Below are 22,195 nucleotides of genomic sequence, written 5' to 3'. Positions count from 1 at the left end.
TAGACACCAAAAAGCCACATTTAATAAAAGGCGATTTCTATTTGATGCTTTGTATTTTGAGTTATACATATTTTGAAATGAAAACGACAACAAACATCTTTTAAGACAACAAGAAAACATATGTTAAAGTGTGCCTTTAGTGAGAGAGATTAATATATCAAGTATATACAGCGCGGTATAGGACAACAATTACTTTCTGTCGGTGGGTTGGTTCTTATTTCAAATGTCACCATTTAGTAACTGTACAAGCAACATAAAAATGAGTGCCAAGAATTAAATGTACTTGACCGTTTATTGGTCATTGGTAGCCCTAATTAATATGATCTAACTGTTATATTGGATACAATTTGAATCATCTGGCTCTATATATAACTGTAGGGTCTATATACACCAATATTAACACTTTACTCTCAGTCAAACCTTCCCTACTATGCACACGCAACAACAACTGTGGGTTTGGAAGTAAATCAGAAAAAGTGCATTTTGCATCTTCTGTGCAGCACTAAACCGGTGACGGCCAGATGAGTTTTCTTCTTAAAGAAGTCCAGATACAGGCCAGTTTAAGAGAAGTCAATGTGGGATGGAAACCTGCAGGACAGTGAGTTATGTTGGGTAAGTACAGCCAGCCCACTGCATTCACTCATGAGAATAGCAGTCCACAGGAACGTGATACTCTCTACGGACTTTTCTCCTCCTCTGCTGGACTCAGGGGATCACCGGCTTTCTCCTCGGCCGCCTGTCTCTCCAGTTTGCCCTCCAACAGTCTGTCATGAGAAACCGTCCCCAGCACTTTGGCACTGTGCTCCTGTGCCTTGGCCCTGAGAGCAGCAATGCTGTTCTCTCGCAGTTCCTCTTTAGAAATGGTGGACTTGCCCTCTGACCTCTTCTCCTCTGCTTCAGCTTCTTCCACCCTCTGAGAGCTCGGCTGTTGGGGTGCATCGCACTGTCCTGTTGCCGGGGGGACCGCTGCCTCCGTGGACTTTTTGTGCATCCCTGCAAAGAGTTGCGGGTATTCAGATTTAGAATAGCGTCTGTTGATTGGTAAGCCATCTTGGACTGAAAATAGCAAACAAAAATAGTTCCGGTTTAGAATATAATGTTTGAATAAACGATGGTGATGCGTGACCAGCGTAGAGGATGAGAATGTTTTTTGCAATGCAAAGTCTATGCCATGTCCTCTATATTTAGGACGTTTCTTTGCTTTAAAGGGTCAGGCTTAGCTAAATAGAGCCTCTACCATCCGATCCTTCACACTGTATCAGTCCGTCACACCAATGTTGTTATGATAACGCGTTAATAACTTTCAAATAGAAAGTGCTGTACTGTTAATATTGAATTATGTGGTAAATATACTCTCCACACATATTAAACGACCATTAAGTGTTGACACAATGAGGCAATGATGCTGAATTTTTGGGGGAAACAGTAAGACATCAGCCTCACCGAGCAGCCAGGGGGCGCAGGACTCCATGATGCCATCCTTGGCAGACTTGAGGATGGAATCTGGCAGGGGGATGGAATGCCTCACCATGGCTCCATACAGCCCATACTCAGCCATCACAGTGCTGCGGCCCCAGCATTTCTCCCTCTTTCTCCACTTGGCTCTGCGGTTCTGAAACCATACCTGTGACAGGAGGACAAAACACCCAGTTTTTAGTCACTACCAGCATCTTCATCTTCAAATAAGACAAATAAGTCCAGTTTTTGCCAGTGAGGAAGATATGTATTTATAGTATATTAGTTTGGAAATGGCTAAGATGGAACAACATGAGATTAGTGGTTTATTTTAAGGGTTGCAAACAATCCAACTGCAGCATGCAATTAGCATCTCCTGATAAGAATTTCCCAATATCTATCTATCTATCTATCTATCTATCTATCTATCTATCTATCTACCAACCATCCATCCATCTTTTATTATGTTCAAGATGCAACTGGTACCACTTTCTACTAAGGCACTCTAAAGAGGTTTTGTCTTTATTAATGATTAATAAACAATTTACTAATGCTCTATACATCAGTTATAAGCTATCAATACGATTACATTTTGGGTTTGTAGGTTGTGAAACAATCCATGTGGCTGCTGTTTCTATTTGGAATTTGGTCATTATACTCTATAGCCCTTTTTCTTTATTGATGACTTAATACATTATATAACTGCAGACATGATGCCATATTAGAAAGTGTAAACCCCAGTATGTATTAATGCATTATGAACATTTATAACTGCATTCTTAGAAAAGATCATCAAATGGGATTTTTCACAACCTGGCAACCCAAAAGCTGTTATTAATGTCTTTTAGATGACCCGTAAAGCTTTAGTAAATTATTTAACCATTACTAAAGCCATTTTTTAATGTGGTACTCTGTATTGTTTGTGTATGAAAACTCAATTTTAGGATTTGAGCAGTTATTTTAAAAATGACCTATGTGATTCAAAGTAACTTAAGATAACAACTGCACCGTTTGGATTGAGTCCATTGATTTCCCATAACCTGCTGGCTACAGGTGTGAAGGATCTGTGCCTCCTGTCAGAGCTGATCTCCAGCTACCTGTTGCCACATTATAGATGGTTTGACACATCATGACACTTCACTTGGCCACAGCCAACAACTGCTTAAGGCTCTGCAGGCTATCTGTCAGCTCAGAGAGAGACCAAATTGATAGCACAACACAGGATTGTTAAACACTCTGCTTAGGCACCTCTGATGGCTCTGTGAGGAGAGGAGAGGAGGGGAGAGGAGATTCAAGCGAGGGGACAGATATGAAATTGAAAACGATCAAACCGTTTTCATGCTTTTTTTCCCTGGTAATTCTGATGATAACCCTTATTTCATACAAGATACTTTTTTATGAGAAATTGCTTCTCTGCCCCTCAAAAGAAGCCAGTGTGGAAGCTGCGAGGAGGAGTGACCCAGGGGCACGCCGAGGCTGATTGAAAAATAAGTTAATTTCAGGCCCAATCGATGGCGGGCAGGCGGGCAAATATCACGGGAAATTAAACAACCGGGACTCGGGGGAGCAGCGCTATTGACCCGTGCTAATAAATTCAATGTAGTTATTTCATTTGAACTCCCTGCGTCTCTCCAGCAGCAGCAGCCTGCCTCATGAGCTCGTCTGATTTAACTAATTACACTCAATGAGAAAATTGGGTGTTAATTTTATTTAGGATAGGAGCAGGAGCTGGGCTTATTTATTTATTTCCTTTTTTATTATTTATTCGCCGCCGTTACTGTTGCAGCCCGTAATGAGAATGAGATTAAAAGGCACCCGGCAGATGGATGGTCCAGGTCACACTGCAATCTTCTTCCGCCTTGATAGCTTGATTAGGTCGTTAGTGGCTCCTTCTCCGAGAACAAATTGTTTCACATCCAACTGCGCCTGATGAGAGATTATCTGTCCTGGCGAGAAATGCTGGAGGAGAGCGATCTTTGTTCAGACAGGATGGGGCATCGCTGATCGATTTTCGGGGGCTCACTTAGTCCGTCTCTCCCCTTAAACATGAGAGCAGCGTGGGAGGCAGCTGCGGCCTGTAGTAGGCTACTCCAATATTAGCTACCTACAGGAGGAGGCTATTAGCACTGATGGGAAAGTGAACGATCACAGGTGAACATTCATAAGGCAATAATATTTGCCTTATAATTTTCACACAAATCAATTAGAAAATAATGAATTCTGTTTTAAAGACACTGTTGCTTATTACAAGAATGGTCTATGATGTGTGCTTTGCAATGTGCAGTGTCAATCTAAAGAAATATAATTATATCGAATCTTTTAAATAGCCGAAGAAATCAGCAATATAAGATGCTTTAACTATCACATAGGCCTACGTGCCTTTATTTGGCTTTGATTGGCCAGGCATTCTTTGTACGGGCCATATTTTTGCAGAGAGCATCTCAAAGAGAATATAGATCAAATTATGTTTCTATGTCTTTAAAAATAATAATTTTAGGGACCTATTTAGAGTATTTTGCTATTAATACTTAGCCAAAAATTTAATTAAAACAGCCAGCATGTCTTTTTTCTTTCAAATGTAGCCGTTAATAGCTAAAAAATAGCTAAAATAGTGCTTTGTTACAACCTTGATATAGGCTCTACGAATTGAGACATTTTAAATAGCCTATAGCTTAATTCATAAGTTAAAGGGAACCATCTAGGCTAAAGGTTGTATCCAGGCTAATTAATTAATATGATCGATATATACCTAATGAAAATGGACTCAAACAAGTGAAACACATACAAACCGTCAATGTGAAAAATGAAAATAAATTAGCAAGATGGTCCATGTTCAAACAGCGACACATAGCCTAAAAACTTTCGATTGAATAATGCCGAATCACTATTATTCTACCATATAACACAGCGTGCAAAACTAGAGTATTACCTGTATCCTGTCTTCAGGTAGCTCTGTTTTCATGGCCAACATCTCTCGGGCATAAACATCCGGGTAGTGCGCTTCATTAAAGGCCTTTTCCAGCTCCTCCAACTGATATGAGGTGAATATTGTTCTGTGGAAACGGGGGGATCATTTTAAATGTGTGGACATATTGGACATATTGTGTCCTGCAGATATTAAACTAAAGGGTAAACCAATTTGATTTTAATAAAGACGGAAATAAAAACGCAAAAGGTAAAACAACATTGAACACATTTCTATGAATAACAGCCAATTTTAATAAACGTCTATTATGAGTGTAAAAAATAAAATAAAGCAAACCAGACAGGACAAGCTTAACATTTGTGGATGTTAGTGATGACAGAAAGTAAAATATGTGGCCAATTTGTTTAAATTCTTATCAGTTTGACTTTCATTATCTATTTTAATAAGCCTATAATAAAAAGAACAATTAGCATTACACATTGATTTTGTACTGGGGGGGGGGGGCGTCGTGTGAATTTCTACAAATTTATAATTTCTCAACAATAACAATATTAGCCATTTATTAACCAGAAATCAACACTAACCGGTGGCGTCTTTTCTTGCGTTTCTTGCTCTGACTTACTGATGACTTTGAGAGTTTTCGTTCATTTGAAGATAAATCATCTGAGTCTGGATTTAAAAACAGAAGAAAGCATTAAAGTTAATAACATGAAGAGCGTTTTGGAATAAATGCAAACTGTTCACACTGACACAACACGGCTATTTTTATTAAGACATTAGCCTACACTTAATTATTTCATTTAAAATCACAACAGACATACTACTTATATGCTAATAATAATAATAATAATAATAATAATAATAATAATAATAAGAATAATAGGCCTATCATAGTTATACAACGTAAAAAAAAAAAAAGTGCTACATGCACAGTAGCCTAGCCCAGGTTGGAATTATGTAAACATTGTGTAGCAGTGGGATCCGTATTTGGTATGAATAGGCCTGATTATGAAGTGGTTTTAGATCACCTGAGCTGGCAGACTGGCTGGTGTCCAGCGGCCCTACGGACCTGCTGTGGGGCTGCAGGTGAACATCTTGTGCGTCCGACAGCACAGTCTCCAAAAACGCTGGTTGTCTGTAAAACGACGGAATTCCACCAGGGCCGATTAATCCCATCCCGACACCCATACCCACGCCGGCGGGGCCCAGAAAGGACCTGGCGGTGATCAGGTGCGCCCCGGGCGGCAGCGAGCTTAGCGGGTTCCTCGGGGCCGCGGACGGCTCCTTATTCAGCCCCAGTATCTCCTGGATGCCAAAGCCGGTGCACCTGGGCGGCGGATTGGTCGCGCTGCTCTTCGGCTGGTGGCTGTTACTCCCTCCATTTGCACCCAGAGAGGTTTTCTCCGATATATTTAAACTTTCCGTCAGCACAGCGCCTTGTTTCCCCGTCATGTTGTCTTCGGATGCTACTTGAAAAGGCCTATTAGTTATTATACCGTCTTACAGGACGGTCCCCTGTGCATGATCCTCTGTATCACACACAAGAGTCCTTCAGAAAATGGTCCTTTTATCCAACAGGTCCATCCCAACAAGAGGCAGGACCCAGCAGCCAATCAGCTGCAAGGATTCAGGATGCCTGTGGATCATGGATGCATTATACGCCCTCTCGAATACATATCTGCATTTTCCTCAGGACTATATGGATAAACGAGGAGGGGATTTAGGCTACAGAAAGAAAGGAGGAAACGAAATTATTGTCTCCAAGGCTGCAGGCTGCAGGAAGAGGGGCGAAATGCTGAGAAAGATTGACACCTAGAATCATAGGTTACAGAGACAATGATATGACAAAATAACATAAAAACTACAATGCATGGGCTACATCAGTAGACTCACTGCAGATAGGCTATAGCTTACCATTGCTTATGTCATTTTTCGCTATAAAGTCAGGCCTAATTAAATCCTCTATTTGCACCTCTAAATCTTTGAAATGCTGCAAAATTACCTCAATCTCCTAAAATAAATCAGTATTGCCTTTCGCTGAATGGTTTACACACAAACACACGCACAGAGCCAGCTATGATCTCTCTTCTCAACCACTGGCTCACACGAATGGATAATTGATCTCCAGATGCTATGGGAAACTCATCACACGCAAATCAAAGGCCCTCCCAAAAACGACAGCTGGACGATATGGACCCAGTGGGCGCTGCACGGTCTTGCACTGCGCTAATCCCACAGCAGCAGCACAGACTACAGAGCAGATTAAATCACAGGAACATTTCCCCGGAGGAGAGGGAGAATTATACAGAATATGGGTCACAAGTGTAAGGCTATTAAATAATTACCTGACCTGTTATTCACTATTATCTTATGCATAATTATTTTTATTATTATTAAAACTCATCTGAACATTACACTGAATAATGGCTATTACGGCTGGTAGGACAGTCATGTAGGCCTGAAACATTATTTTTAGTGAAATTATGGCAGAAATTTGGTGTCAGGAAATTGATAAAATATGCTGGCTTGTTGATATTATTGAGGCAATTAGTAGATTTTTTTTGTATTTGCATTTTTAGTTAATGCCAGTCTCTGCACGTATAGGCCTGTTTTGTGACTTAATTGCAGAAAAAAGAGAATCATATTCTCATTGTGGGTCATGTGGTTATTTAATAACCCTATTTATTCTAATAATATTAAAGATGCAGACCAACCTCATCCTTTATTCTTGGTGTTTCAGTGTCAATCAGGTAAAGAGAGTGTTAAGGGTTAAAAGAGAGATCTCACTTTACATATTTGTGCCAAAATTAAAATTCATGGAATGACGTAGATATATGTTGGTTTCCTATTTGCTTATGATATAATTTAAGTGTTATATTACATTGGCATGACTTCTTTTGCAAATCAATTAGAACAAAAAATAAGGACATTATGGCTTCTAATAGATTCACTTTGCACACATGGCTTGCATGGGCATCATCAAAATAATAATGCAATAATAATGGAATATATATCTCAAGCTAAATAATAAATAAAGACATGCCTATCATGTCAATTACGGAGCAAAGCATGAAAATGCTGGGGAACTGGGCCATACAGGGCTGTTCTACACAAGGCACAACATGACTAATGTAACCTAAAACTACAGGAATTGTGACTTTAGGCAGAGTCTCAACAAATCCGCCCAACAAAGTCATATTTTATATCAAACAGTGTGAATTGATCTGCTGATCAAGGAGAAAAATATTGCTGCTGCAAATAATGTCTGGTCAGTTGAAACTAATTAGGGCCTATTTAGTGGAAAATCTAGTAATGAAGAAATCAATGTTATTAGGATATGCTAATGACACATCAGCCTGCTGGGATCAAGTCATTTATTAACATGGAATGGTTTGAGTCAGGATGACCCGTCAATTACAGGCAAGTTACTGCCCCCTTTCACTCCATCATCACTTCCGCTGCACTCTATACAGGCTTTTTGTTTGTTTGTTGATAGTGCAACTCTTCTCCTCTCTGTATGGCTTTTCATAATCCATCTCCTATGAAAATGGCTGGATGCTGATTTACATGCAGAAGAGAGGCTGCCTAATAAGGCTCTAGATTAGGGAAAGATTTAGTTCAGTCATTCGTGTAGATTGGGTTGCCCATCAAAGACCAGCAGGATCTGACGGCTACAGATTAAAAAGCAAACAGCTGTTGGACATTTTTTGTTTATCTGCCACCCCCCTCAACCACCTCCTTTCTCTGCTCCCTTCATTCCTCCTCTTTCTGCATGTCGCATTTTTAGGCGTATAATGCAGAATTAGGAACAAAGTGTTCTCAACCCTTTAGAAATGATGTTAACAGCCAAGATATGAATAAGCAGGGATAAAAGCATCCAGCCTGTAACCTTCAAACAGGTGTATCTCTGCAGCAGGTCAAACACTGATAAGCAGCAGCAAGCAAAAAACGCCCACTATAATGAATATCATATCCTGCTGATGTGACTGCTAAAGCTTGAAATGTATTTGTAATAATGAATAAGCGGACAACTTTTCTTTGCAGGAAGGTCACAGCAGCACTGGAAATACAACTGAATGCATGAACTGATCCACAGCAGATATGCACATGAAGAATAATTTCTCAACAAGTCATATCCCATATATGAACTTCTATCTATGTAGCACTGGTGCATTCAATGTCTCCTTTTTTATTGGTTTGATTAAAGTGGTGGAAAAGTCTATGCTTACGTGCTTACAGATTATAAGCAAATGTTTCCCCCCAGAAATAAGGATAGAAACCTCTTATGCAAGACGCTGATGTGATTCAGTCTCTGTAGTGCTAAATCAAGCCGGATCTCCAGTGTCGAAACAGGGTGCAGGACAACTTGATGACAGCACACATGTAGAGCCGAGTCAGGGGAAAAACTAAAGCACAGCCAGAGCCTCTGCTTTCCCAAAGCACTTGCAGGGCGTGATGTGATGCGATGCCCCCACCTCCTTCTTCCCAGTTCAGAAAGAGTTTGCAAGCCCCGCAGCTTTCTCATGGCTCCACCACAATGGCATGTTTGGAAGCTGCCCGTCGGCATTGCTTAATTAGGCGAGGAGTTGATTAATTTGCACTAATTGACAGCTAATTTAAGGACTCGGGGTACATCGGATTGACGTTTGTCGGGGCACAGAGGCTATGTGAGGTCAAGGCAATGCACAGCGGAAGGATGGATGGATGGAGCTCAGATTTTTCTCTCTCTCTCCATATGGATGACCAGCTCTGCAGGGACTGACCCGTTTCTTGAAAAGGCTGTCTGGCTGGAGGAAGGCTGCGGGTGACAGGCAGCCACCAGTGCGTGCACCATATTGAGGATGTCAGGTCGCTTACCACGTCAACGCTCAGTAGACTGAATGTTTATCAAGTCAGCATCAACAAGTGTCCACATGTAACCAGTCCACATGACAGCAGGCCTACTTAACAGTCACAAAAACTTGAAACATTTCACTATCACTTTCTTATAGGGTATAAGGGTTTATATAAGTTTCAGTGATGGAATGTAACTAATTTATCCAAGCATTGTAGGCTAGGTAGGCCTACATCTATTTCAGTTCTTGAGTATTTTTTAATACTTTATACTCCACTACAATTCAGAGGTAAAAACTGTAGTTTTTAATTGCACTATATTTATTTGAGAGTTACTTTACAAATTAATAATTCTAATGGCTACACATATGATACATTGTTATAGGTTTAACTACCCAACAGTATTTGAATTTGTTAAACTCAGCTCTACTCTGACCAATGACAACAGTAAAATGCTACTTACACATGCATAGTAACAAACAATACCAGCCTATAATCGGCTATATAATTCACTATGGGCCATTTTCCTGCAGAACAAGTATGTTTACTTTATGTTCATTTAGCTAATAATCCACTTGAGTAACATTTTCAATGGACCTTTACTTGTTGGCTGAATGGAGTATTTTTACAGTGTCGTATTGCTTACATATTGATCTGAGTACTTCCTCTAACCATTTTTAATGATTTTATAACCCAAACACCATTTGGTTTGCCAGGTTTGATGTTGTTTATCCTTGCCCCTTAGCAATAATGCAGTTATAAATGTTTGCAATGCATTTATAAATGCATTAATAAATATTGAGGGACGGTTCACTCTTTAATAAGCCATATAGTCTGCAGCTCTGAATGTTGAAAAGTCATTAATAACTTTTTTTCTTTTCTCACAGTATGGGCTATATAAGTTAACAAACGGCTTTTGGCCCACATGCTATACAACTCTTTTCTAGAGGGTAGGTGGCTATAGAAGATATCAATTTATTAATGGCTTATTATTGATCAACAAAGCATCAGTGAAGGCTTTCTCAACCAATTATAAAGCAACTAATTACAAATGATAAGGAATTTCTAAAGGGGCCTTACTAGTAAATGGTACTTACCATGGTATGAGACTTTCAGTAGGCGTATGTTCATTAATATAAAAATGTATCCATACATTGTTTAACAGTATACAAACCACAGCATTGTTTTACAGGACAATTTGGCAGTTATATGTTATTGATATGATTTGGGTTAAAAAGGCTAGTGTTTGTATTTGGATTACCTATGGTGTTTTTACACAGCCGATGTAAAAAAGATTTGTAGTAGAACTAAATTAAATTACAGTATTTCAACACAGCTAAAATTAAACGTGATTTCTGGCCCCCATCCTGCTACCAGGCCATGCTTTATTCTCTTTTTGGATCCCCATTAGCTTCCACAAAGTGGTCGCTTCTTGGGGTCCACACAAGAAAGTGTCCAAGGCTCCACAAAGTCCTCTCTCCCTGTCCCATGACACTCCAGCCGCAGAAGAAGCCACTCTCTCTGAAACCTGAAGAACTGTGAATAATCTTTTCTTTTTTTAAGGAGGGGTGAGCCAGAGTACACGTGAGAGGCAGGGGGTGAAGCCACTGAAGCAATGGCGGCTTGTCCGTGTGAATCGGAAAGACGATTAGGGGCTTATTAGCGGCCCGGGGAGAAGTGTAACTTGTTGGGAGTGGGCGACCAGAGCCCCAGCGACATCTCCAGCCGAGAACAGTCCGAGGCATTGTCTTACCTAATTATGGCGGATGGACTTCTTTTTGTTTCCCATTCGGCATGCCTGTCTGATTCTCTTTTTGCCCGGCCGCTAGCTCCAACAACGCAGAAGTGTGCTAATTAGAAAAGAAATGGTCCTAGTAATTATGTCAGCTCTCATTAAAGGCGATGACAATGAGCTATATTATTTTTACGCAAGGTTTTGTGTAGGGACCCTGCTTCCAATGCTCATTAAATGGAAAACATGCCCTGGTAGCTGGGAAAGCACTCTCACGTCGGGGCTCCTTACATGTCCACATCCGGAGAGGTGCTGCACTTTGTCGAGTGGCAGAGGCATGAAGTTACTGCCCTAATTAAAAGTTGAACAGTCTCTAAAAAACACAAATGTTAGCTGCTTTGGCTACAAACGTAATGATTAAAGGGGACTTTACATAAAAGGCAATCATCTTTTCATTTTAAAACTTTATTATACAACTTCACAAATTGCAAAAAAAAATTAAATCATGTTTAAAATAGAAATAAGAATAAATAGGGAACATTTTATCACGGCAAGTCTACAAGCGATAGAGAAATTCTGCGAGAAGTAATAACGCTTTTAAAGTTTCCGTAAATGTGAAGGCATCTACTGTATCTAGGAGGCCAACAGGTGCACTGAGAGAGCATTTCTGCTCCGATTTACAGTTTGAGTGCACAGTCTTTGTTGTTGTATGTTCAGAGCATATTGGTAAACACATAGATCAGATTCACCTTGCAGTCTCCAAATTTCCTGTTGCTTGCAAAACAAACATGTCACTTCTTGGGCCTCTCCAAGATGTTCAGAAACTTCCCCCTGGTCATTTCCCTGGCTGGAAGACAAGATGACACAACATCACATATTTAAGATAAATCACTGTTCAGGTTAGGAGACCTTTATTTCATTATTATGCTTGCAAGCGACTAAGACTCTAGCTTGCTTTACACCCTTCCAACAATCCTTCATGAGTTGGTAAAATCAGTCAGTCTTCCACAACATTTGCCTGCAGCTCTAACCACTTCACAACGGTTGTTTAGTAATGCAAAGCATGTATTTAATATCTACAGTGTCACACCGGGAGGTAATTTATACAAACATCTGTTCATTCAGGACATGGAAAACAACATAAAATGGAAGCGTAGCTACCAAAGAGTCTTGTGATTTGCTTGATCGATGTCTGAATGTAGTGAAGTACAAGTACTCAGACCTACGCATGCATGAAAGTGTGTGTTCGTGTGGATGCAAGATGAGTGAGAATAGAAGCAAAATGTCTCTATCCTCAACTTGTGCTTATGGAATATGGCCATGTATAAAATAAGCAAAATAAGAATAAAGGAACCACTTTAAAGGCAAAAGAGCAACATGCATCTAAGCAGTAATAAAGACTAAGCAGATATTAAATAAATATGGTTATTACAATTAAACCTTTAGGCCAGTGGTTTCCAAACCAAAGGGGTTGGGAGGTTAATCTGAGGGGTCACGAGATGTGTAATGGGATAGGAAATAATGAAAAACATCTGCTATACAAAATTATATTTATTTTTCAAACGGTTCTATAATCATTGCTATTTCTTTTAGAAATGTTGGATACATACAGTATTGTATTAAAACATATGAAGCTGTCAGGAGATATTTTATCTTTGTTTAAAGGAAGGACAGGTCTAAAAAAGAAATAAACAGGGACACGTGTAAAAGATTGCAACCACTACTTTAGGCAATACTGTCCTCAGAGCGGTTTCCTTACTTTTTTTTTTTATAGTATTTTGACACAACCTCCATGAGATGGGACTAAATATCTTTTTGGATTTTGCTGTACAATAAAATGCAATCATTTCAATACTGGCTATTGATCTTTTATCCCAGAGGCCATATCACTAACCCCTGTCACATAATTGCCATTATGGTATTAAGTGCAAATATTTCCCAGCTCTACTCATTTCCCCACTGTCTGTCTGTAGAGTCCCAATGACATCTGTGAACACATTGTTAAAATTGTTAAAAGGCCCTACACACCAGGATTCTGCACACGAGTGTTAACTCTGTGCTATAGACAGAATTGTCCCTGCTGAAGGCTCTTTGTGAAACTGGTCTTTACTGGGAGAGCAATCATTGCTGAGGCTTTTCTGTCAAAGACAAACCCCTTGTGTCACTATGGAGACTGTGGGGACTTTTTCTGCAGCATCATCATAAACCCTAGAGATGCACCATCCATGTACAGTAATTACTCTTTGTTAAAGATAAAAAGAGCATCAGGCAGCACCACAGTTTTTATGAGGTGCAAGATCACCTCAGCGACTCTATTCAGTTTCTAACTAACCTTGTACATCAAACAAAAAGTACTATAGAGCAGCAAAGAGAGGACTGATTTCAAATGTGCATTTAGCAGAAAGTTATTTGTGACGCCTGCAAGAAGAATATGATCAGGATCTCAGCTGGCTGCTGTCTGCTCGTGTGCAGGCTCCCCGCCTCCCCCGCCAATGGCTGCTAATGAAAAAGCCGGGCCAGTTAGTAATTTAGATGAGTTGCCTAGCGTAGAATGATAATGGTGCATCTGGGCGTGGGGGCCACGTCACCTTGAGGTGTCACTCATTAGGTTAAAGATGATGCTAATTGGAATGGGATGGATTCATTTTGCACTTTCCTGTCTCTTCAAATCACCCTAAACAAAGTCATCACGGGACCCCTGGACATGCATAGGGTGCATTAGATTGAAATGAAGCCATCAAAATTAGGCAAGGGAAAGCAATTACATCAGGATGACCCTAAAGCCACAAGTTCGCTGATGTCGCTTTCTTATTAGGAGTAGTTACACAAGGAACGGTAAAGGGCATTTCTGATTTTTAAGGTGTCCTGTCTCTCTCTCCCTCTCTCTTTCTCCATCTCTTGATGAGGATGGCTGTTCCACTCCTCCTGAGACCCCTCGCCCCACTGAGCTTCTTATTAATTACGGTTCAGTTCAGCCTTCCCCTACTCAGATAGAAATATCATTGATATCATCACATTAAAGACCCCATTAAACATAAATCAGTGCTTAATTTATGATGTGTGGCTCTCTTTTTTTTATGAAAAGGAAATACGGGGAAAAGTGTTCAACAAGTTATAACAGAATATGAAAGGTGGGGAAGAATTACTAACTAAAAGTATACATATTGGGACCACTGAAAGAGCAACAATGGGACCTTCACATTTCATAGTAAGAAAGGCACAGGTGTTCAAGTCTCCCAGGTAGCCTTCAGTGTGTTTCCATTCACCTGTTTTTATGTGCTTTTTCAATTTGTGCATTAAATATCTCGAAATATCACAAAAATGTTTCTGTTTGGCTGAGGTGGATAGTTTGTGCATCAATAAAACATCCGATCTGTGTGGAGTGATGAGGAGATGCTAACCTTTCTCAAATTATTACGTGAAATAAACATAAATGCCATATTTTCCACATTGTTTTCATTTGTTGGAGGTTTGACTAGCACTCTTTTTATTATGTCATCTTATTGCGCCCTCTTCTTCTGTAATGGTTAAATGACACCGGAACTGAGAATTCCTGCCACCAGCTGTTTATCTTGATGTGCCAAACTTCTAATATTTGCGTAACGGTAGTGGATGTTACCATGCATTCATCCACCTTCTTTTGCTGATCATCTGGATTATTGTTACTGATTATTCATTTATAATTTGTGCTACATTTGGATGGTAAATTAACTAGTGTGACAGTGAGCCAGCATGCAATACCAGGACCCTGAAACTGAAGCAGCTAAATGGAATTTGGCCATCATTTTTTTAAATCATCTACACCGTCAGTGAAAAAGTCCTCCGCTAACAGGTAGTAAAAATGTCAAATGGATGATAAATGGTTGATTTCAATTAACATATTTGACTTGCTGTACTATCTTATTACAGTTCTATGTTATTTATTTATAACACAGTTATTTTATTGGACAAACTATTTATAAAGAAGTTATTTTTGCCAAAATGTGATTGTGAAGTTAGAAAGTCTCAAAAACACACGCCCACACACTTATACATACACACAGGCTTTGTCATACAACAGGGGGGGATCAATATTGATTAGTGGGACTTAAAGATGTGTTTAGTTGATTAGAAAGGTCAATTACTAATTTTGCACTAAGTTAATCAGCATCTTGTTACCACTGCCATCCATACTAAATGACACCTTATGGATTCTGTGGGCCATCTCCTTGCCCTGTTGATTTGTTGCTATCTAATTATCATTCAACACTATCTGGTCTGAGTTTCCATCACAGTCGACCATGGTAGATCAGTAAAAACAGCCACGTCATACTGTCTATAACAATTTGACCCATATTAGACTCTACGTTGCAATCCATTTTTATCCAACCAATTTGAAATCATTTTCATCCATAAATAAGACAAAATATGTAAACAAACAGAGCTCAGCCATGTTATCATCAGAATGAGGGCTGAGGACATGTTGGCAGAGAGGCCGGCATGGAGCAGATAACAGGAGAGCCTAATGCTGCTAAAGCACATTGCAGCAATGCAGATTAACCTATATCTGAAAACAGCAAAATATGCCCTGAGGCTATTTAAAATGGCCCTTTTCCCAAAATTAAACAGCAAGGACTAAAACTACACATTAGTAAATTATGCGGTGCAACCCAAATGTTTCTGCAATTTTCTGTTCTGCACTGGAAAATTGTTTTCATTGGGCGAATCCCAGGTGGCTCAAATGTAAATGGGAGAGGAAATGCAGTGGTGTAACATCTTACTTTCCCCTCGTTTACGGTGAGTGATCTGGGTGTCATTGTCACAGCCCACTCCCAGCCCCCAGCACAACTCCCCTGTGTATAAAATGAGAGTAATCATCACTTCGCCCCCCGCAACCCCCACCCCTGGCTGCCTCTCTCGATGGCACGCTCCCGATGAGCCGCTGCACCCGTTAGCTCCAAAGACAGATGACCACCTGGGTTAACTGGAGTCCTGGACCCCGGCCCTGACTGCCCCAATTCACTTTCATTAAGAGTTAAGAGGACTTATCTGACCCTCACTGCCCATCTCTGAGTGCTGCTCACCCATTACGGGCTGTAAGCTTTATTTAATGGATTTAACATCCTCTTTCTCCCCGGGGGGACAAGGGAGACACAGAGGAGATGACACACACAAGCAAAGAAACACTTGGAGGCACACACATTCAGCCTACGCCCCCACAGCACCCCCGTCTTGCAACACATACACCTGACGCTCATGTTTGTGTTCAAAATTCAATTACCCACTTATTGATACTTCACAGGGATATTTAAGATGCAGACACGAGCTGTGATTTCCCAGGGGAGCCACTGGTTCCTCTTTATGTCCCAGCCGAAAGGGCCCACCCCTCCTTTCCTCCTCCTCCAATACATTTTCGCCTGGCTGACACACACACACACACACATCCACACACCAAAACAAACACATCTGCACCTCCCAACCCCTGCCCCAGCCTATGCCTGTTCAAGAGGTGTCCTTATTAATAGGCAATCAGTCAAAAATCATTCATTAAAAAGCCTAAAAGGTTTTACACCCGCACTATGATTAGCTGGGAAAGAAAATCCAATGAATTCCTAATGCCTTTATGGAAATGAGGTGTCATTTCCGATCTGCTCAGGGAGGCGGCAGGCAGGCAGAACTGAGGAGCAGTGTGTGTGTGTGTGTGTGTGTGTGTGTGTGTGTGTGTGTGTGTGTGTGTGTGTGTGTAAAGCTCTGCCTGCCTCTACTTTCCCACAGCTCCGACACTGATCCTGCTTGAGATATAGACAGGCTCTATCAGATACGGCTGCAACCTGCTACACTCATGTCATCCTGTTGTAAAATGTGGGTGGAAGTGCTAAAGATTTTCCAGGGCCAGCCCTATACCTATTAGGAAACAGCACGCCCAATAATTAAAAAAATATATATTTCTATGGGAGCCAATTTGAGAGGACTAACCACACAAGGCCCAAGGTTACTGAATATTAAGATGATAAAAACTGAGCTTCAAAAACTGAAGCATCCTTGAGGCTTTTTTTCACTTTCCTTACACAGAAGGTGTAACCTTCAAAGAGACGCACCGCAATGCTGCCATTCATCGCAACTATGAGCCCAGGGAGACACAGGAGAGAGTTGACAAGACGAGAACAGTGGTGCAGCAGAGGTGAGGAGGAGGAAGGGTAGTGGTGGCGGGGAAGCATCCCCTGTTCCTCATTCAGCGGTTGTCAGCTCAGGCACTTCATAACCGCCCGCCCCGCGGTCAGCCCGTCTGATGGATTGATGGAGGCACATTAGCACCAGTGGGGCCCAGTGAATGCAATCATATTCAGCAGCGGCATGCTTCTAATAGGCCAGAGATTGATCCTGAGGGTGAGGAGGAGGCGGTGGCAGTGAATGCGGGCCCATTAGGAGCTGTCAAAGCACGGCGACCTTCAGTCTCACCTTCACACAGGCAGACGCAACAGGGGTCAGCCGGGGTCTGCGCCGGGTGGCATCGCGGCGGAGGAGCGGTGCTCTTTAGTACAACAACAGGTGGTCCTACACCCAGAGTACACTGAGTGATGCTAGATATCAAAGTTTTCGATCACTGTAATATGGTGATATTGCCTGCGTGTGGTCTTTTCCTGGCCTTTAAAGTTAAGTGACAAATTCTTTCTAATGTGTTTGAATATCTGGATGGGAAAAAAACTAAGGTCCATGGCCTTGACAAGTTTAAGTTCTAAGTTTAATTAGTCTTTCACTATAAGGTGGATTTCATTAAAGGGTACATTCTCAGCTTTTATCCGACCCCTGTTGCGAGTCTGTCAAAGACACAGTTCACATTGTTCTACAGTTTCCATCAAGTGACATTTTAGGAGCATGGACTGTGTGTAAATATCTACAAAAAGCCCCACCCTGGGAATATAATCACATTATCAGAATTAAGGTATTCACTCAAAAATGTTACACAGCCCAACAAGCACGGTAATGCGCTTGTCAGTCAATTTGAATTGATTTTAATTAATTTTCTTTTTTTAATTGGTTTTAAGCAGTTGTTTAGCAGTCAACAATAAAAACACTTCTGAATTAACAGCAAGTGGTTAAATGGTATTCAGGAGCCTTGAGCCCACAAGTGTGATAGAGCACCATCACCAACTCCAGCAGTTTGGTTCTCAGTAGCCCAGGCCCTCCAGTGCATCCCAAAGGAACACTCAGCTTTCAATTACCTCCAATAACAGCACTTATCAGAGTCCTCAGCTTTCCCCAGAGACTCAGGGCTTGATGCCCACGCTCAGCGGCCCACGACAGGGGCATTCATCATGGGGTGGAGTAACAGCTGTGGCCCGACGAAGAGGCACGCGTCAAGTCCCTCTGGGACTAGACCAGGCCAGCGTCACACAGCCATTATTGGGGGTGCTGGTGGAGGACAGGGCGTGGGAGGGGATTAAGGGAGTGTTACATCCCCGCTTCACATCCATGTTAATATGTACAAACATAAGTATACAGCAGTATGTGCACAGTGCACGATTTGCAAGAAAAATCTGAAACCGACATTAGCCCTGCTTAGGTGTATTCTAGGCATAGGGGAATGGTGTTCTTGTAATAATGTTTGGTCCAGGTCCCCTTTCTCACTGCAGTAAGGGAGCTGAGTTTTCACTGCTTGATTGTGCTCTGCCCATTAACCAGCTTCCCCTTTAATGGTCCACATGTTGAAGGGGGAGGGGCAGTAAATCCTGTCCCCCTGCCCTCGCTCAGCCGTGCCTCTGCGGAGTCTCGTTTACGGGTACTGAAGAGTGCACAAACATGATGAAAAAGTAGCTGAGATTTACAAGGCCTCCCCTGACAGCCAGGAAAAGGAGAAAATTAAACCAGAGAGCATTAAACAGGCACCCATTACAGGGCTGCTCTGACACCAATAATAACCATCATTGTGTCCCGTCATACCGAGGTACACGACATGATTGCAAAGCCTGCAGGCCTGCACCTGTGACAGCTAACATCTTTATACCAGCAAGATTACATGCTTCTGTGGGTTTAGGGAAGTCAGGGAGATTAGACACTTTTACAACTTAATGAATTTGCGACTTGTGGTCAATGCAAATACAACACATGCTACACAATCGATAGCCTGTTAATATGTACCCTTATCTAGGCTCACTTTCATGATTCCGGTAGTATGTCCATTTGGATATTTGTGCATTATACCAGTTCAGACATAATTTCAATTACTCTGGAGTCAACTCCCTTGCCTACAAATTTGATGATCTCCTTAGATAAATAAAAAGTTTCACCTCATGCATCTCTCAGATTCCATCAAATCCTGCTAATCATGTTCGGTTCAGAAGTACAAGCTGTCTTTATGAAGCTTTACAAAGCAGTGCGCACAAGCAAGCCGCGGTGCAACATTTCAACTGTCTTCATCACATCACTTTGCTGCTATGTACGCTCATGTTGGTTGGATGTAACTGAAAAAACTGCATATTTATTTATATCTTCCATCCCATTAAGGAGGGAGGGAGAGGGGGCTATACCACAATTCTTCATTGCTTGTGTGCTTTTTCACTGGAAAAATAAATACCCATTTTTATCTTAGAGCACTTAGCTACATCTCTCTAATCCACATGGATTATGACAATGGAGGCAGTGGAGAATGGATTAAAAACTAGATTTTGCATCAATCAAATGCTCGAGCACTCTTTTTATGAGCTCTTGAGGGCATGCCCTTGTTTCTTACCTTTTCCATTTTAACAAGATTGACCTAAATTCATTATTTGAAGACCTCTGAAACTTATATTTGCTATTTGACATGAATGGAGAGTTCTAATTTCTACATGATCCATTCTGTCTTTGGATAAAAACATCTAAGCCTATATGCAGTCAACCTGTTTGGATTTTGAAAGTAAAAGCACACAATGAATGCTGTGAAATCCACTCGCTAGATACAGAAAGGCCTTGAGCACCATCTAGTGGTAACATACTTGCAGCTGTTATCTGTGCATTTGCATTTCAATACTGTCACTTAGATTTAGTGACAAGTGTTCGATCAGAAAAGGTAACAAACAAAAACATTTGAATATAAAGGCACTTTTTAAAGGTTTGTGTTGTTCATGTACTTACACTCCTCTAAGCCCAGCTGGTAAGCGAGGTTCTGAAGTCCTTTGACCTTCTCCATCAGGTTGGCTGTGGTCAGACTACCCAGCTCTACAGAAGGATAACAGGACCCATAATGAAAGCTCTACATGTAACTACTTTTGGCAAAATGTTATCCCATTTGACAGGATTATATGTTAAAACAATTTCTGTCCACAATCTTCCTGTTCAACACCAACTGAAACCATTACAAAAAAACAAAATATTTTTGTACATTACCTTTCAACATTTCAATGTCCTCACTCTCTAGTTCAGCCATCCATTTGGGGGGCGAATTAGTGATGGGCTGTGATGTAAGACACAACAAAGGTCTCAGTAGACAACAAGATGTATCGATCAGACCTATTATATGTCACAGTATGTCAAGCCTATTTAATTATTTAGTTTGTAAATCAAAGTGAATCTAACTCACATTTTTACAAGATGCAGCAAATTCTGCAACTCCAGGCACTGTATGAGAAATTACAGGATAATCAAGATCATGGCAACATAAAACACAATTCCATAGTTACTAATAACACAAGAGCTGGGAGAATGTAAACTTACATTGCTCTGGCCACAGATCTGGTGAAGCTCTGTCCAACTTCTCAAAACTCAGCAAAGAGCTCTCAAAATCGTCACCTATCATGGCACAAAATTTACTTTTTTCTGTTTGTTTTTGACATTTTCTATGGAAAATGCATGCATTGCATATTTGTAAATATTGGAATGGCAAAGTTTCAGAAAGCATAAAGTGCAAGCAGATATGAAAACGTATGGTGGTTTTATCGAAAGTGACTTCAAGTACTGTGTGTAGATGTTTTATTGCATGTGATGTAACATATAGCCTACCTCTGAACAACAAAATCACACTGTCACAACTTGGGTTAAACCAATAGGCCTATAGCTAGCTAACCTTTTACTAAATATAGTAAATATAGGGCCCAGTAGTGCCTTTAACCTCAGACCCAAACTAAATGTTGAAATACTAATCCCTACAGTGCCTTTTATGAAGAAAACGTGTTGTTGTAAAATGTACAAAATTACACAATATATCAACATGACATACGATGCGAGTTTGATCTGACATGAAAATTGTATACAACATAAAAATTTGGACATGATTCAATACTCATTACATATTTTGTATTACTGTAAGTTATGGCATGCACTGTTATAAAACCTTACGTTACACAAAACAAAAATAAACATGCATATATAAAACTTAATATAAAATATGCATGAAAGTGGCCATCATGGAAGACAAAATATATACAGTATAATACATAGTTTAGCATAGTAATTCAACAATATGTCTAATATATTAGACGGGGACATTCGGTTGGTCATCACTGTTAGACAACTACAAGGTATGATGGCATATAACGTTATACAGCACTATGCTGTAAAAATATACAAAAAAAGTCTCGCACGAGTGTACGTTAACGTTACAGACTGCTGTCATAACGACAACGTTAATCGAAAGACAGTCGTCAGTAAAAACAAATATCTAGTCACGATGTTTTAAACAAAACACTGTTAAGTGTTACACATAATAGAGGTGATGTAGCTAGCCTGTAACGTTATATAGTCCCTACAACAATACAACAGCAAGCTTCCGGGGCTAACGTTAGCAGCACCCACAGTTTCAGCTCTGTGTGTCAGGCTGAACGATAGGTTCAAGCTTGATGGTTACTGTGCTTCCTTCTACACTGGACACAACAGTGAAGGCTTTAGCCAACGAGAAAAACCCCCATCTCAAACAGTAAGAATACAGCACTAACATGTGTATTCTGTCATCTCGGGATGTTCGTGTAAGACAGCATAGGACTCGCTAACGAATTAACGTCCTTAAACATGTAGAATTTACAATTTTTACACAGCATAGCAGGGTAAGGAATTAGAATTTACCTCCATTTGGAGACGCCATCTTCAGAATAAACACGTGATAAACGACAGCCAATCACAGCAGCCGTCCTTGGAGTCGACGTGTACCGGAGTACGTCACAAACAGGCCACCAGGCGGCCCACTGGTCGTCAGAGTATACAATGCAGCATCAATCGTGTAGACATTATCTACTGGACCTTTTTTGGGGGGCCGTTCACAGCATAACCGCCTCCTTTGACGAATAAATTAATACAGC

The 22,195-nt window shown here is 40.7% G+C and overlaps 2 protein-coding genes across 5 annotated transcripts; both read right to left on the bottom strand.

Moving 5' to 3' along the window:
• Positions 1-11,211, bottom strand: vsx2 (visual system homeobox 2). Of its 3 annotated transcripts, XM_031279064.2 has the most exons (6): positions 10,968-11,211; positions 5,410-6,017; positions 4,966-5,050; positions 4,385-4,508; positions 1,444-1,624; positions 1-1,056 (listed from the first exon to the last, which is right to left on the bottom strand). In XM_031279064.2, exons 2-6 carry the CDS (start codon positions 5,831-5,833, stop codon positions 677-679), a joined length of 1,194 nt encoding a protein of 397 aa, XP_031134924.1. In that variant the 5' UTR covers positions 5,834-6,017; positions 10,968-11,211; the 3' UTR covers positions 1-676. The 3 variants fall into 3 exon arrangements, with proteins under 3 accessions (XP_031134924.1, XP_031134926.1, XP_031134925.1); XM_031279066.2 differs by lacking the exon at positions 10,968-11,211 and having other exon boundaries at positions 1-993; positions 5,410-6,318; XM_031279065.2 differs by lacking the exon at positions 10,968-11,211 and having other exon boundaries at positions 5,410-6,316.
• Positions 11,212-11,392: 181 nt separating this feature from the next.
• lin52 (lin-52 DREAM MuvB core complex component) lies at positions 11,393-22,086 on the bottom strand. Of its 2 annotated transcripts, none has more exons than XM_031279067.2 (6): positions 21,963-22,086; positions 20,619-20,693; positions 20,485-20,522; positions 20,292-20,358; positions 20,040-20,123; positions 11,393-11,793 (listed from the first exon to the last, which is right to left on the bottom strand). In XM_031279067.2, the coding sequence occupies exons 1-6, from the start codon at positions 21,979-21,981 to the stop codon at positions 11,738-11,740; spliced, it is 339 nt and encodes a 112-aa protein (XP_031134927.1). In that variant the 5' UTR covers positions 21,982-22,086; the 3' UTR covers positions 11,393-11,737. The 2 variants fall into 2 exon arrangements, with proteins under 2 accessions (XP_031134927.1, XP_031134928.1); XM_031279068.1 differs by lacking the exon at positions 21,963-22,086 and adding an exon at positions 21,836-21,866.
• Between the last annotated feature and the right edge of the window lie 109 nt (positions 22,087-22,195).

The sequence above is a fragment of the Sander lucioperca genome, chromosome 18, assembly GCF_008315115.2.
Source record: "Sander lucioperca isolate FBNREF2018 chromosome 18, SLUC_FBN_1.2, whole genome shotgun sequence".
Lineage (NCBI taxonomy): Eukaryota > Metazoa > Chordata > Actinopteri > Perciformes > Percidae > Sander > Sander lucioperca.
This window is presented reverse-complemented; position numbering and strand designations above follow the sequence as displayed.

Excerpts from the sequence above, each read along its gene's own strand:
- vsx2 (XM_031279064.2), bottom strand. The coding sequence starts at position 5,833 with ATGACGGGGAAACAAGGCGCTGTGCTGACGGAAAGTTTAAATATATCG. Across the intron at positions 4,509-4,965 it reads CGCAAGAAAAGACGCCACCG|AACAATATTCACCTCATATC; the intron begins GTTAGTGTTGAT and ends CCGTTTCCACAG. Across the intron at positions 1,057-1,443 it reads CTGCGCCCCCTGGCTGCTCG|TCCAAGATGGCTTACCAATC; the intron begins GTGAGGCTGATG and ends TGCTATTTTCAG.
- lin52 (XM_031279067.2), bottom strand. Across the intron at positions 20,523-20,618 it reads AGATCTGTGGCCAGAGCAAT|TGCCTGGAGTTGCAGAATTT; the intron begins GTAAGTTTACAT and ends TTTCTCATACAG. Across the intron at positions 11,794-20,039 it reads CCAGCTGGGCTTAGAGGAGT|CCAGGGAAATGACCAGGGGG; the intron begins GTAAGTACATGA and ends CTTGTCTTCCAG.